The sequence below is a fragment of the Notothenia rossii genome (assembly GCF_949606895.1).
Source record: "Notothenia rossii genome assembly, chromosome: 9".
NCBI classification, from domain to species: Eukaryota; Metazoa; Chordata; class Actinopteri; order Perciformes; family Nototheniidae; genus Notothenia; species Notothenia rossii.
In genome coordinates, this window is record NC_136907.1 from 79,469,479 (window position 1) to 79,487,070 (window position 17,592).

The 17,592-nt window shown below is 41.7% G+C and overlaps 1 protein-coding gene across 1 annotated transcript in view; it reads right to left on the reverse strand.

Annotated features, from left to right (window-relative positions):
- The window catches only part of myo10 (myosin X), a 162,755-nt gene extending 154,442 nt beyond the window's left edge, over window positions 1-8,313 (reverse strand). The window contains 1 exon segment of the mRNA XM_079651992.1: window positions 7,898-8,313. Within this exon segment, the coding sequence (XP_079508118.1) occupies window positions 7,898-7,918 (21 nt within the window). The 5' untranslated portion in view covers window positions 7,919-8,313.
- Between the last annotated feature and the right edge of the window lie 9,279 nt (window positions 8,314-17,592).

Here is a 17,592-nt window from a genome sequence, read left to right on the forward strand (position 1 = left end):
AAGTGTTTGAAGGCAGGAAAGCGAGACTGCACCCCCGCTCAATATTCATTCATTATTTTTGATTTACTTAAGAGGCCTTCTGGGGGTGTTCCCTCTCCTGAGTGTGCTCTATAGGTTTGAGTGCATGTAAATGGTGTTTCTGGGGCCGTTGTCACGGTAAAGAACGAACCTTTAAGAACATTCACATTCATTGTTTTGGCGTCGTACGTTTGGCCAAATTGCATCGTCATTTTTTCGTTTTTCTACGAAGACAGGAGTCACTATTTGGAATGAAAAACTGATTCCTCAGAGTCTCATTGGTCCCTCGTCGAGGTGACCTGAAGAAATTCCACTTCCTGTGAAGAGATGCCAGAAGTCCTGTTCACTTGTGACGCCTTTCTTTCCTTTACTTTGTGACTTGCAGTGGATTCTGCATACACTTGATCTTCACTGACTCTCTCAAGGTCCTCTGGTGAAGAAACGAAATACAACAGCTTCTCCTTAATGAAGGTTATAATAATGGGAGGGTGTTCGTTGCCACAGGTGAATTAAATATTGACAATTATAACCTTAAAAGTCAAACTCATGACCAAATGTTTCGAAGTGTGCATGACGGTTCAACCATTTTGTTCTGGACATATTTGACTAGGACTTAAGGAAACATTAGAGGACACATCTAATATCGCATGCCCACATACTTTTGCCCTAGTTTAGCCGTTTCTTCTTCTGTTCTCTCTCCACGAGGACAGACGCCTCTATTGGGAATGAAAAGCAGATTCCTCTGACTCCTCAAGGTGACCTGAAGAAACTCCTAAACGACTCAGCTGGACGTAAAACTCAGTCGTCCTACGTCCGCTGTGCACGAAACAACAAATCTGCAAGCAGTTTAAATTCCTCTCCGCTCCACGGGAGTCAGGTTTCATCTTCAGAACGAGCCAGGAGCCACAGAGGGAGGGACGGCGCTCACCAGCATCGTAAAAATGAAGCCGTTTCAGATGATGTTTGTTGTGGTGAGCCCATCGCCGTCTGTGATCGGCCTGGAACGCTTTTTTGGCTTTAAGGAGAAACGCAGGGAGAAAGGGAAAGGAAGAAAGAATAGGACGTTTCTCGACTGGAGTCTTGAAACGACGTTTAGGCTCGCAGATTCTCACAGGCGTATTTTAGAAGTATATCTGTCTTGACACCGAAAACAAAAAAAAGAATAAGAAGTTTCTGGACTTGAATGTTTACGGTTGCAGGAAACAGATTCTCACAGGCTTATTGAAGAAGTAAATCTGTCTGTAGGACTTCAAAACAAGCATGAGAAGGAGTTTCAACACCGAGAACACACGGCCAAGACTTCAGCCCCCGTAAAGCTTCATGTTTGCTGATCATTTATCTCCAGCAAAAAAATATAAACTACTGTTGCTGCCAGCATAGAAACAAGGACTTCTGATCTATTGGGCAGAAATGGAAGAAGTATTCAGATCCTTTACTCAAGTACAAGTACACTCCAAATGACTAACTACGTTAAGTTCTGCATTGGAAATGTTAATTAGAAGTACGTCGATATTCCATGTGTACAGTAACTGTGTAAACTCAGGTCTCCTTTGTGATATCAGTGTGTGTCAGTGTGTGTGATGAAAACCATAGCTTACACACATCCCTGCACAGCAACACCTGAGGGCATGCTGCTCTCTGATTGGTGGAAAGGTGGAGACACGCCCACCAGTTCAAATAAAAACAAACCCTGTAACCGTCAGTCTGCAGGCTCAACTGAGTACACACACACACACACACACACACACACACACACACACACACACACACACACACACACACACACACACACACACACACACACACACACACACACACACACACACACACACACACACACACACACACACACACACACACACACACACACACACACACACACACACACACACACACACACACACACACACACACACACACACACACACACACACACACACACACACACCTGTCATTGGATTTAATAAAAGTGTTTTCTAACCAATCAGAGACCAGGATTTTTGACCTGAATGAAACCTGCCTCGTCCTGCATTCTGGGAGAATTTGAGGGTTTAAAAACGTAATTCAAAATGGTTCTTCCACTCTGCAAAAAGCTTTTATTTATGTTGCTATGATTCAATTTGAGGGGGTGACAGCTGTACCCACCATTAAAGTCATTAAAGTATTTCTGAGGTGTATAAAACGTCACTTTCAGCGAGCAGACATTTGGACATTGGCAAAGGTGGCTTTCCTCTCCAACCACTTCCTGTTATTGTCCTCCTCCGAGAGAGCAGTAAAATATATATTCTGTTGAGGAGGCATTTCTATAACTTCATATCAAAAATGGAAACAGGAAGATGAACAGAAGAAGGTGTGTTTAACAAACTACTAAATTACTTTTAATACGATGGCAGCAGTGACACGTGAGGGGTCGGAGGGAATGAAGATGGTGTGGATCTGTATCTTTATTTGAACAATCTAATCAAACATTGCATGCCCCCACGATCCCCCCGATAGGCTGATTTTGGACCTCTGTATTTATAACATCCTGCATACGGCCATGGGTGATTGATACATGTGCTCACATAGAAACATACTAAACGGTTTGTAGATGTTTTGAGCCAGTTGACTGCAGGATATCGATCAACAATTGCTTCTAATTTCACCAAATGGACTGATCATCGATCTCCAATGACGTTGCTAACCTGCTAACCATCGGATTTGGGCTCCAAGTAGATTTCAAAATGCTACGTTTTCTAAATGTTTTGATCCAAAAACTTTACCGCCAGTCAAATGACAGCGGATACTTCCCCCAAAAAGGGGCGGGAACAAGACATAGAAGGAAAGTACCCGACTTGTTCTGCTTCACACTTTAAATAAAGCCCTTTTTGTTCCTATGTGAGTTTCTTCCACTCTTAACGTGGGGAAAGGACTTCCAGTGATTGTGTTTATCTTTGCAGAGGAGAACCGCTGCAGCAGCTGATGGAGGTCTGCAGTCTGACTCTATTTATAGAGCCGCTCTGACTTCAGGCTGTTGTGTCTGCAGCGGTCATTAGAGAGGAGTCCGTCCACTCTGCTGTCTCTGAGGGACTGAGCTGTATTTACACTTTCACTGGATCGGAATCTAAATGCAGCGACGAGAAGGAGAAACTGAGGCGTGTGTTTTAGTTTACATCAAGTCCTGTAAATAACACCTTTGTACTCTTCACTAACCAGCGTTTGCATTTGAATGCCAAGTCTGTGGGCATGTTTACTGTAAACTGACTGTATTCATATATTTCACTCTACGACTCTATTTCAACCCGTGGTCTCATTATTTCCCCTGAAGAAACACATAAGAGCCGTTATGAGAGTTGATACACCAATACAGATGTAATTGGTATTACCCTGGGTGAGCCATAGTTGTAAAATAGATTCAGGAACATTTCAATATTTTTATTTTTTTAAACAACCCAAGCTATTTTGATTGACGTTGAATTGCACGAAAAAAACCTCATAATTTACGTTTTTTTAATTTTACCTGGAGTCACAATGAAAAGATACAAATAAAGACAATAATGTTGATATATTTAATCACAACAACTAAGTTTAAGTTGACAGTGTCTGGATTGCCCACAAACAAAATCCTCATTTAGTAAAAACTAAATATAAACAGAAATGTTTTTTTTGCAAATTAACCCTTTAACTGTCAACGTATTTAATTCTATAATTTAGAGTTGAGAGCAGGCAGTAAAACGAATCTGCCTTCAAACACGAGTGCAGATATGAACACAAAGCACTTGTTGACATTAAATATACCCATGATGCATTGGGTGTGAGTTTGCACAGACAGTGAGGAGTGTTTTCTTTACTCAATGAACTCAGGTTATCTACAGAAGCTCTTCATCCTCCCAGAGTCTTCCTCCAAACCGTCTTCAGTGTAAATATGAAACAAGCTCGTCTCAAACTGCTGGAGCTGATGCCCTTTTCCTTAAAGACTGGGCTCTTTGTCTCCGCTGCGATTAGCTGGCAGATATAAAGGAAGGCAGGACGACATTTGAGACGGCTGAGCACGCCTGCCTGCGTCTGGCTCTCACAAATACCCCCCTCTCTCTCAGACTGGAGCTCAGCAGCCAGATGTAGTCGTCACAACTCTTCTGCTGCAGCGGCAGGAAGACCTCTGTGTTTGTTTTACCCCAACGCTCCTGTGAGCTCAGCGACCTTTGGCCCTGAAAGCCTCGCTGGGGTTTGAAAAAGCACGAGAACCAATGAGACGACGGCAATCTGTAAAAACCAGGAAGCAGGACGTTGATATTCTACATGACAGAAATGTTAAGCACACAAACGTTTTATGATAGACATGTAGAACGGGTCCTCAGCACAAATGTTGGAAAAAGTTGAATTCATTTCTGACATTTTAAGGGTAAATAATTGCAGTTTAAAAAAAAAAAAATCAAAATTCAAAATCAGCCCACAGAGACCAAATATGTCCACTTTCTGGTTAAACTGCAATAATTGATCCTGAAATTGTCAGAAATCCTTAAAAACCACTCTAAACTTGTCCAAATCAGTCGAGCCATTTTTATAACAATTGTCTGGATATGCTAAATCATGCAAATGAATGCAACTTGTGCTTATTATGCAAATTGCAACAACATGTCCGGGTTCCCAAGAGGAATCTCTGAGCTGGCAAACAGACTGTGGAGAGAAACCGGTTACATGGCTCTCAGGTTTTGTCTGTCAGCGGCTTTACAGCTGCTCAGAAGAGAGACACTTGAAGGCTCGGAGTCTCTACAGGAACCATTGAGGAGTGACTCAGGTGTCTGTTACCTGCAGAGAGGCGTGGAGCCTGATGTCGTAAACCAACCGCATTTAGAGCCTATTAGCCGTGAGTCACAGCACGTGGGAGACTTACACACCTGCCAGGATTCAAGACCAGTGGAGAAAGTATTCAGATGGTAAAAGTACTACTAGATTGATCAAACAAGTTAGAGTCCTGCATTGGAAATTATACTTAAGTTAAAGTAAGTATAATCAGAACATGTGACGGTAAAACTACCAAAGTACAATATCTCACTTTAAATCATAATGAGTTATCATTAAGTATCAAGTGGCATTAAAAATATGAGAGTAAATATACCTGGAATATGCAAAACACTTGAGTAAATGTACTTTTGTATTTACTATCATGGTTGTTGCAGATTATAAACCCAACTGAACCACCCACATGTTGATGTATATATCGAAAGCAAACATTGTTACGAGGCTGATAACAAGATTCCAGCATGACTCACTCTTTACACCCTAGAGAAGATACACCTTTAAAACCATTAACACTTTTTCCTGTTAAACTTATATATGCGTTTGCTCAATAAACATCAGAAACGTTCAAATGTCCATCATCAGCCCTAAAGCCTGAACTAAAGTCTTCAAAAAGTCTTTTCCAAACAACCAACCGTCCAAAACCAAAATATAGATATCAAAAGACAAGATAAAAGCCGAGCAATCCTCACAAAGACCGAAGGGATGTTCAGGTGTTTTGCTTCAACATCAGAAGACTTTAAATGTCCATCAACACTTCCTGAACTCCAAGCTGAAGTCTGCAAATGTCCGTTTTTTTCCAACAAACTGGAATCTAATGGCGCTTTTCCACCGCAGGCCCTCGCACGGCTTAGTACGGTATGGTTAGGCCTTGGTAGGCCAGGCTCGCTTTGTGCTGCGTTCCCATTACAGTTTACCAACTGGGGTAGTTACTATAGTAACGCAGTGTAGGCGGGGCGATCGGCAGTTCGGCGAGACGCTGCGTAAAACTGCCGTGACGTCAACTTCAAAACACCAGCCGTTAGCTGTTAGCACTCAGAGCTCACAGCTCCTCATATCTGTTCAGAAACTAGACTAAAGTTAAACAAGTACAAACCACAGACTGTCTGTGTCATGGAGAATACAGACGCTGGTTTATTTATGTCTGTAGGCCGTTGTTGTGAGTGTGGACGGTCAGAGCAGATACTGCGTTAGCTTAGCCGATCTCCATTTAGACAACACGCATTTTAAAAGGTTCTTCTCCTGCCGTCTGTCTGCAGACTAGTCAAAGCATTCATTCATGGTTTTTACTATCCGGTATCAGTATGTTGTTACTTCGGCATCATTTAGAAACGTGTGTTACAATTAAATCACGGTCAAATATGTTCATGTTGTTGTAGTGGTAGCCCCCTTGCGAGCGATTCTCTCTGACCATTCAGCGGTCGAGAGTGTTTACGTCACTAGTTTAGCATTCAGCCCGGTTGTTGGCCCGGAAAGAACCTCGATTTTGGAGGGCCAGAAAAAAGATGAAAAAGTAGCCCTGAGCCGGAACTAGCCCTCGTGGAAACGGTGCTACGTGCTGCAGTGGAAAAGCGCCATTATACCAACAGAGAAAGAAACAAGTCCTCTTAATTAAGAAGCTGAAACTAGGAGAAGTTTAAAGACAAGTTTAGAAATTAGCAAATCATCAAAGAAGTCCAGTCTAGAAGTCATGATTAACTACTGACCTCCAGCTATTTATAGAGAGTTACATTTGAAAAACCAGTAGGGAAACATCTAATGATTAGATGTTAGAAGTAATTGTTTGTTTAATAAAAGATCGGAAAACCTTAAATTGTCCATCATCATTTCCTAAATCCTGAACCGAAGTCTTCAAATGTCTTGTTCTTCCAACAACAGACCAACAGCAAACACTAGTTTACAATCAATCACCAAAGAGAAGACAGGAGCAGGGACATTCTCATTATTTAGAAGTTGAAACTCGGAGAAGTTTAGCAGTTTTGCTTGAAATATTCTGCACAAATATGTAGTCTTTAAGTTCTGGTACTTGATTAACTATTAACAGACTACGTGTTTCAGCTATAGGACTACAGGGTCCTTTCAGCGAGTTCAAAGAATACTAAACTACTTTTCTGTGGAGATATGTTGACTTGTGTTCATCTTGACTCCACTAACGATTGTGTTCTTGGTAATTGTTGTCGTAATAAATTGTCAGAAAAACCTTTAACTGTCTTGTTTGTTCCAACAAATCAAAAGAGAAAGACAAGCAAAGTAATCCTCACACTTACCAAACACTTATTAACTTATTAACGGACTAATTGTTTCAGTTTGTTTATGATTACAGGATCTCTTCAGGCAGATAGAAGCAGGAACAATACGATGGATGCTTTGCTTGTTAATGATAACAGCTTAGGAAACAGAAGAGAGCATCATCTGAGCCCCCAACTGTCCATCATCACACAGCCATTTCATTAAGACCTCGTTAGCCAATCAGAAGCTTCCTCTTCTGACATCTATTAATAGCTTACACAGCACTTTGTTCAGGAAACTGGGACCCTCCAACCCCACAGTCTAATACTTTACAGTGCGTGTGTGTGTGCGTGTGCGTGTGCGTGTGCGTGTGTGTGTGTGTGTGTGTGTTTTACTCTCCATTCATTGCTCATTTTAAGTGCTTTATGACACCTTTGCTGCTATAAAATCATTACATTTGAATAAGAGGTCGTAGGTTATGTTCCTCATTGAGCTTCATTGAGTTAATCACACGTTTCCAGTTGTCCATATTATGATCATTTAGGACAACTCGTTGCTGCTCGGTAGTGAGTTTAAGCTCACGTTATTGAACTTTATAGTAATTGTCTGCAGATAATAAACGAATATTATTCCAATAAGAATTTACACCGTTTTTCGTGATGCTGAAAAAGTGGTTACCTCAAAGTTTGATGCGTTTAAAGTGCCTGCTCTGGAGTAAAAGTGTTCCCGATGCAACACAGTGCATGGTGAGATAGTTACAAAGCATGCTGAAGAGTAGTATAGGAAGCATGAGGAGTCAAACACATTGCATGGAGAGTACATCTCCTGGAGCCAGCATGCTGCAGGAGAGAAGCAGGAGAACACTTCTTACCTCCGTGAAGAAGTTATCCATTGCCCTGGTTATTGTAATCCCTGAGGATGTGCTGTATGGAAACCCCGCGTGCGGTCAGTCCCACTCATGTGTTGTTAGTGAGAGTCCAAACTCAGGGGGAAAGAGGCTCGGGGGTCTCAGTCCATGGTGTCGCTGCTGCAGGATGGAGCACCGAGAGTACCGTAGCTCCACGCTTTGTTTCAGAGGTAAATCCTCCAGGAGAGTCCGGGGAAAACAATCCTCCTGCAGCCTCGCAAATCTCTCTCTCTCTCTCCTCTCTCCTCTCTCCTCACTCTCTCCCCTCTCTCTCCGGGTGTAGTTTAATTGTTTGCTGAGACTTTAAACGAGCAGCAGAGAGAGGAACAGGAGCCGGGAAACTTTGGAGAAGCTCCGTCAGTCAGAGAGAGAGAGACCGGTGCTCTCAGAGATCCTGAAGCTCCACCTCCAGACAGATATTCCTCCGCCTCCTCTCCCTCTTCCTCCTCCTCCTCCTCCTCGCTGTGGAGCTGAGTGAGTGACAGGTTTGTAAACAGAAGAAATGCATAACTGGTGGAGGAAAACAAAACAAAATTAAATTAAATATTTTGTTTTCCTGTCCTTAGTACAGGAACGTGTAAGTGAACGTGAAAGGACAGGAAAACAAAATACTTAATTTAATTGTTCACCTCCAGAAAAACATTATTTCACTTTCAGTATGTCAGTAAACTATGGCTCAATTTTACATTTCAAGTTCTTATCAAAATGTTTCTCGACATTTCATCTTGAATTTCGAATTTCTAACCAAACATTTTGACTTTGCTTCCAATATTTCATATTTATTCTCAACATCTTGCCTTTTGTTCCCATTTTTACTAAGTTCCCAAAATGTTGACGTTGTTTCCAACTGGCAAAATATTTACTTTGGGAATAACGGAAGACAATTAGGGACCGGAAAAAATACATTTCATGCACAATATTAATTTATTTGTTAAGTTTACATTTCAATTTGTTTATCAAAGTGTTATTTCAACTTCATTTTTATTCTCCAAATGTGGCTTTGTTCCCAAACACTTTTACTTTGTTCTCAACATGTTGAATCTTCTTCTTCTTTGTTTGAACCCACTCAGTTTTGGAAACTCGTCAGGTTTTAAGATCTGATGTCAAACTTCTGACTTAATTTGAATTTCTGACACAAAGCCTGTGACTCCTGTCTGTTTTGTCCCATAATGCACTGCATGGTTACACATTAACATTCCAGCTGTAGGTTAACAACACACAGGCTTCATGTCTAATCCAAACGTGTGTGTGTGTGTGTGTGTGTGTGTGTGTGTGTGTGTGTGTGTGTGTGTGTGTGTGTGTGTGTGTGTGTGTGTGTGTGTGTGATTGACCTTTGACCCCTCTCTGTTTTTGCCCCCGGCCCCACCAGATGTCCTGGTGTCGGGGATTTAGTGCCCCCTGCTGGTGAAGGCTGAGGTTGTTTTCTATGACTCAGGTTAACTTCACAGTGTATAAAACAGATCAACATGTAACCCCCTTTCCTTTTGGAGTTAAAAAGCAAAGGTGTGTATTGAGTGAGAGCTTTATGGATATTTCCAAGGGACAAGTCAGGTTTCAGGTGTAACACCTCTGAGATAAATGGCCAACTTATGTCAGGAAAAAGGTTTGACTTGTGTATGAGACCAACAGATATGGGCATGTTTTGCAGAAAGATTGCTGAGACTTAAATTGGACTTCTAGTTGGGGGTTATGAAGAAACTAGCAGAAATCTCTCCGAGGAGTTCCCCGAACATTCAGCCACATTTCTTCTGATGTCACTCTGATTTCTCTCGAGCTCTTTTATGTATAACCTCAAGACAAACAGGAGTCTGATGGTCTGATGTGCTTCAGATGATATAATCACGGTTTCTCTGAGGAGTCTTTGTAGTCAAACTTGTTTTGATCATTAATGCATGTGGTTTTGAAATCCTGTGACTATCAGCCCCTCGGAGAAGAGTGGGAACACAAACTGAGAAGCAACAGGAATAAAACATGCACTAGTGTGCGTGAAAATAGGAGGTAGAAGTTTGATCTGTCACCATACGGTGAATCTGTTCTGCAGTGACGCTCAGGTTTAGGGAATGCCATGCTTTCTCTCAAAAAGTCCATCAAAGACGCAAGAAGTGTTTCGTTTTTGGAGGGAAATGAATTGCTCGGTGTTTCTGTAGATCCAGCTCACATTTCTCGGACAGCTTTGGATCAAATGAGACTTTATTTAGCACGCCTTACATAGGGATGCATACCGGTATCTGGTATTACCAAAATACCGGTTACTGGGGGCTACGGTATACCGTACCAAAATCAGATCCGGTTTCGATACTTTAAAAAATATATATTATTATTATTTTTAATTTTTTTTAAAGTGAGTCCGTGGCCCGTGATGACAGGTGTTATAAATTAGATTGCGTAATCGTTTTTCTTCATATTTGATGTATTTGTCATTGTTTGTTCAATACTAGAAAGCTAAGTCCCACAAATGAACTGTGATGGGATTTGTTTTCTCTCACCAGTGAAGGCAAATGTTGATTTTAAAGATGAGATTTGTTTGTTTGTGCAATGCCGAGATCTCATGACCATTACTCTATTATTTATTTGTTCTCTAGTCGAATCTCAGGTTTAACATTAATTATGACGGTGCTATAACGGTCTGTTCGCATTGACAAGATGTGCTATTCACGCGGCACACCTGATGGCGGGTGTTGTAAAAGATATTCCATTATCGGTTTTCTTCATATCTTTTATGTATTTTTCATTGTTTGTTCAGTAGCCTACTAAAAGGTCCAAGAAGCCCCACAATTGAATTTAATATTCATTTGACATGTTAACTATATCGGAAAGCGCTTCATGGGAGTAACTGTGGGATGATACATTTTCAAAGTATCACGATATGTATCGGTTGAGTATCGGTATCGTTCAGTAGTATCGGTATCTGTATCGTAAAACAGTCAACGATATGCATCCCTAGTCTTACATCTCAAATCTGTTAAACATCCAGAAACCAAAAATAACAAATTTAGACCAAGAACTGGGGTACTTTGGGGTCTTAGAAGAAAATCCCTTCAGCTTGTGATAATCCCAGTTTCTCACACACTTATTTTATGCTTCTAACCAAAAACACATGTAGATTTTGACTTTCAGTTTTATTTTGAAATGTATCACCTCTGTCTTGTTTCCCTCCTGTCTGATTGTCTGATTGTGTTCACCTGTTTCAGCAGCATAAAAAGACAAGGCACGGTGACCAAGTGGTGTTGGACCTCCTGGTCGTACCTGGAGTCATTAGTCGTTGGGCGTTTGTTCCTCACCTCTCTGTTGTTAACGCACCCTCCCCCAAAGGTCACCTGTCTGGACAATGTCCCCTCAGCAACGTTTGACCCCTCCCTCAGAGGTTAAGTAACACCTGCAGCCTGTGAGCCCCTCAGGAGGTCAAGGGTCAGGGTCGAACTGGATTTAGTGTGCAGAATGAGCCTTTCGAAACGTAAGACACCGTGAAGGCTCCTCCTCGCTCTCGAGCCGTCGTGTGAAGGGTTTTCAGGAGTTGACATGAAGGTGTTGGTTTTGAGAGCAAGAGTGAGGAGCTGTTAATATCCTCTGCAGGTTTCAGCATGTTCACAACAATCACAGAAGCTTTACCTCACAGGATGCTGGGTTTAAAAACCTCAAACCTATTTCTCTACTCTTCCAGACATCTACTGACTTCAGAAACACGACTCCTCAAAGTGGACGTTTACTTTTCCTAATGAACGGATGCTTTGATGATCCAAACACCCCCAGGTGATTGGCTTCTATCTGGCGATTCATTCCTCTTCAAAACCAAATCAACGGTCACATTGATATTCACACTCAATGAGTTGAGTTCCATTTAGTTTAGTTAAACCTACGTGTAACAGCTTAGTTTAGTTAAGCCAAGCTTAGTTTAGTTTACTGGCATTCACACTCAATACGTTGAGTTCATTTTGTTGACCTTAGCTTAGCTTAGCTTCTCTTCCCTTAGTTTAGCTTAGCTTCTCTTCCCTTAGTTTAGCTTAGCTCAACTGAATTAAGTTGAGTTGAGCTTGGTTTAGTTTAGTTAAGCTCAACTGAATGAAGTTGTGTTTATTTAGTTGACCTCAGCTAAGCTTCTCTTCCCTTATTTTAATTTAGCTCAGTTTATTTATATCCACACACAATTTGTTTGGTTTACCCAGAGATGGGGACTCGAGTTTGTGACTCGGACTCGAGTCGCACTTAAGTCGCACACACAGAGACTTCAGACTTGACTTGGACTCCTGCTCAAAAGACTTCGGACTCGACTTGGACTCGTGTTTTGGGACTCGTGAACAATCATTGTGTTTTCTATTTTTGGCGTATTAACATTGAGGAAACTCTGAAACGTCTGACGGGCGTCATTCCTTTTTTTCATGGTAACCATGGTAACCTAATTACGCAGGTGCGCGCCTCTCACACTACCTCATGGTAACGACATGGCGACCGGCGGCACACCTGCTGCTGTACCGCTTGTAATTAGGTTCAACTATAAAAACTTCGAACAAAACGCCGGCGGCACCAACAGAAGGAGCGCACACTGCAAAGTCTGCAATATTAAAATCAAGGACGCTGGTGCAACAACGTCAAATTTCATCAGGCACTTGAAAACTCACCTGGAGAGATCAGTCACATTAACGCATATGGACGGTTAGCAAACATGTTTAGCTCAGCATCAGCTTTGTAATGTTAACTTAGCTTGCTACTAGCTTTGTAACTGAATATTTGAAAAGATGAGTGAATGTTTGTTTGTCACACTTGTTTGCATTTAGCTAAAGTGTGATGCTTTTCCTCATATTGCAATAGCCTGTTTAAAGTGATCATATAACAAACAACTAATCAGTACTGATATTGTATGCTAATAGATATAGGAGTGATAATAATACAGTAAATGCTTTGAATTTCTTAGATATAGCTGTGCAGTATTCTTAACAGACTGGATAGCAGCAGACAATAGAAGGCTTATTACAACCAGAAGAGACATGAGACTTTTATTTTTTAGAGACTTGAGACTTGACTTTGACTCGTGACCAAAGACTTGATCAAGTCTCACCCCACAAAGACTTGAGACTTGACTTGGACTTGCAAAAAAAGACTTGTGAACATCTCTGGGTTTACCTTACATGTATCTTAGCTTAGTTGAGTTGAGTTTGGGTTAGCTTGGCTTAGCTTACCTTAGCTTAGTATAGTTTAACTTAGTTTAGCTTAGTTGACTTGAGTTGAGTTATGATTACCTTAGCTTATCCATAGCTACGTTTAGTTTAGCTAAGTTTAGCTTATTTTGATTAGGTTTAGTTTGGTTAAAGTTGGCTTGATTTTAGTTGATTTTGGTTTACTTAAAGGTGGGGTATGTCATTTTGGAGAAACCAGCTCGAGTGCGCTAGAATTTGAAAAAATACACAGCCGGAAAAAATCTGCCTCTTCCTTACAGAGCCCCTCCTCCAACACACACGAACGTGCACATGACCAATGAGGGCACGAGATAAGTTTGTGCACAGATGGAAGGCTGACAGGCAGGTAGGCCATCCAGTTACTTTAGCCGGGCCGGCTCAGATGATTGGTCGTGCTTTTTACAGCGCCACGGCTTCCACAGATGTTTATGGATTTATTGTCAAAGCATTTAAGATATTCATTGCTATCGGGATGTTAAGAGCTTTCCATGGAATATAACAAAAAGTGTTTCTGAAGTGAATTACCTACCCCACCTTTAAGTCTAGATTATTTTAGTCTAGTTTGGTTAAACTTTGTTGAGGAAAGTTATATTTCATTAGTATTACTAAGGTTAGGGATTCACTGCAGGCTGCAAAGAATGGCATGAAAATGAACTCTCAAGTAAAGAGATAGAACATCAGCTAAAATATAACTCTACCAGTATCTTGTTCCTTTGGACTCATCGCCATGACGATAACAGGAGCCACTTTTCTCTGTTGGTTGATTCTTCGCCAAACTTGAAACTGTCTCAAACAGGAAGAGGAAGACAAACAAGTCCTTCCTCTCTGCTCCTAAAGATGTGAGATAACGGGGTCGGGACTTTTTCTGCCGGGACTCCTGCTGAGAGTTTCAGTGATGAAGCCAAAAGCGACTTCCTGACTGGCATCGTGATGAGAGGAGGACGAAAACACCTGGAGGACAAGGAGAGGATGGAGAGACGGGTAACATCTTGTGTCTCTGTGTATCTGATGCATCGAAAACACTGTTGTTTAAAAAGTCAATCAACCCTTCGGAATAACCTGCATGTTTGTATAAATGTGTTCCAAATAACGGTCTGATCTTCACCTAACTTACAATTATTAACAAACACTATCTGTATTTAACGACTAGCACACAAATAATTACTTTGGAGAATTTACAGGCATTGAATCCAAGGGTTCACTTCCTTTGTCCACCTGCGCTTCGAATGTGTAATGGGTCTGTTCATTAAAGACATGAAAGATTATAAGTGTGTGTGTGTGTGTGTGTGTGTGTGTGTGTGTGTGTGTGTGTGTGTGTGTGTGTGTGTGTGTGTGTGTGTGTGTGTGTGTGTGTGTTAGCTTAAGCACATTGTGTTTGTCTATAGTTGTGACTTACCACTGTTACCAGCCCAGCTGCATGAATGCAAAATGTCAGAACATTATTATATGTTCGTGTCTAGTAAAGTAACATGATGAGTTATAATACCCTATACAAGATTAAGAGACACTAAAACGTTCCTTATTATTGTTGACAACCACTCAAAACCTGTGGATGACCCGTCATTAATCTATGGAGACCCCCTCAGTGGGTCCTTTTAAACGTTCAAAGACTCCTGGAAGTCTCATCAAGGCCTGATTCGGGGAGGGAGGGGTTGGTAATTACATGCAGTGAAGCCTGTCTTTACCTCCCTGTGATTACTGAAAGCTAAATGCTAATCTTCACCACTTACCGACCAATGATGACGCAGCAGACTCTGAGCCCGGGTATTAATATCAAGCTCTGATAGAGAGGAATAGTGGACATACAAAAAGCTGTGTTTGTGTTTGAGTTGATCTCCAACAACCAAATAGTAAAAGTGGAATAAATGTGTTTTGATTTTGATGGAAATTAGAACTTCTCTCTACAAGATGAATCTAAATTCACCATGTATAAAGAACGGAGAAATCATCATTGCTTGTACCATTTTAACTTATAGACAAATAGCCTTATATTACTTTAACTTGTTGTTTAAATCCTAATCTTTTGGATGAAAGACTTATTGTTCACCAAGAGAAATGTATGTAAGCTGGCAATGGTCTCATGCACCTGCGCCTTAGGTAGTCTATCTTTCAGAGTAAGCCCCATCAGAGGATCTAGAAATAGAGATATCTGTGTGATTGAACTGAAACCAGGGTCAAATCAAAATGAAAGTTAAAGAGAGGAGAGACAGGTGTATTTGTTTATAGCACGTGACTCTCTTTACAGTCACAATGACAGGTTACTTTCTGTTTTACCTCATTCTATTTGAATGTGATTGCTTATCCCTGCATTTCACTTTCACTATTATGTAAATGAAATGTTTTCTCGCACTATTGAATGTCTTTTCTTTGAGACTGGTGTGTGTGTCGTGACTCGTCTCCACACCGCGCTTCAAAGCTGCGTTTGAACTCGACTCTGATCTTTGAAACGGCTTTTTAACCCCAGGCCGTAAATTCACTTCAATAAAACGATGCTTTCACTGCGTGGCAACGAGCGCCTCTTCAGCTCCAAGTGATGATCAAAGGGCGGGCAGCTCTTCGTCCGGAGGATTCTTCTGCAGATGGAAACCACCATCAGATGCTCACGCAGGTATACGGGCTGCTCACGACGGGGAGGTCAGACACTTTGGGATATCAAGATAACAAAGACAGGATTTATTTCAATGTAAAATATATAATGACGGCCCCCTTCCCTCCCTTCACACCTTCATCCCTTCCTTTCCTCATCCCAACATATCTACACACTTTTGTCCATTCTTCCCTACCTAAATCCCTTGGACCCTCATCCCTTGGACCCTCATCCCTTCATCCATCCTTCCCTTCATATCTTTGACCCTTTATCCCTCTCTATCAGTACCTCCATCCATCCCTTCTTACATCTCCACATCCTTTTGTCCTTTCCTCCCTTCCTCCATACCTTCGACCCTCGTCTCTTTATCCCTCCCTTCCTACATCCTTTTGGCTCTTCATCCCTTCAACCCTCATCCCTCCCTCCCAACATCTGTTCATCCATCCTTCCCTGTATCCCTTTTTGCATTGATTCATCCCTCCTTACATCCCTTTGACCCTTCATCACTACATATTTCAATCAATCAATGTTTATTTATACAGCCCAATATCACAAATGTTACATTTGTCTCAGTGGACTTCACAGTTTGTACAGAATATCAGTATGACAATACGACACCCTCTGTCCTTAGACCCTCTGTCCTTAGACCCTCACATCGTACAAGGAAACACTTCCAGAGACACCCCACAGTTTAAAGGGGAACATGGAGAAACCTCAGGGAGAGCAACAGAGGAGGGATCCCTCTCCCAGGACGGACAGACGTGCAATAGATGCCGTGTGTAAATTGAAGAGATAATACATTTTACAGCGTAGGTAGACCAAATGTGAGGAAATGCATGTGTGTATAATAGGAAGATGAATCCACGAGGACTCATGATCCACGACTCCGGATCCCGGCGTAGATAGACACCAAAAAGAAATCCCTTTATCCCTACCTTCCTACATTATTTCATACAATCATCCCTTCTTCCCATCATCCGTTCATCCCTCTATCTCTACATCCCATTGACCATTCATCCATTCCTCCCTGTATCCCTTTGACCCTTCATCCCTCTTTCCAAATACCAGCTACTTAAGTCTCTACTACAGACAGACACGGTCCTTCTTCATCCCTTCCCCCTATATTCAATATCTGCTGTCATTCATTCTTTAACCACCTTAACTTGAAGTGAAACCAGGATGAACTCCCTCTATCGTCCTCATGTTCCGGCAGAACTCTCTAAATTGCACATGAAGCCAAACCGCTCGTTGTGTCCCTGTCAGTAAAGCTGTTCCCTGTGACCCTTAAGACAAACACCCAGAGGCGTGTGCAGCGCTGCCTCCAGGCTCTCAGCAGAGGATCATCTCAGTGCTGACAGGGTTTATCAGCCGCTCTGAGCAGAGGTCGGTCAGTCGGGGCACAGACTCTTCCAGAACAAACTGACCTCTCCGTAATCCCCCCCCCCCCACACACACACACACACACTTCCTGCTGCAGGGAGGGGAGGGGGCTGCAGTAAATCCCCACGGAGCAGCTGATAACAAACTGCTGAATCACTCAGGATGCTCGTTCTTCAAGCAAATGTAGAGACATCGCATTATACAACAGCTTCGTACAATTATATTCTGCATGTAAAACTTTAATTAAGTCAACAATGGAATACCACTCGTACTCGTGGTGTTCAACTGTCCTGGTTAGTTGGTGAGAAAATATCTGTTTTGTAAAGAAACCGTGGAAGAAAGACATTTTTGTTTCTGTGGGGATCCATTTTCGGTAAAACGGGTAAATAGAGAAAAGGTCTTGCCTAGTGAATATTTCAAAATGTCTTTATCTACAAAAAAGTACAACACAAGGTGGATGATTTTAGCTTTTTTTGTTATTTGTTGATGTAATACTCATTGTGGCCACAGGAGACCAAAGT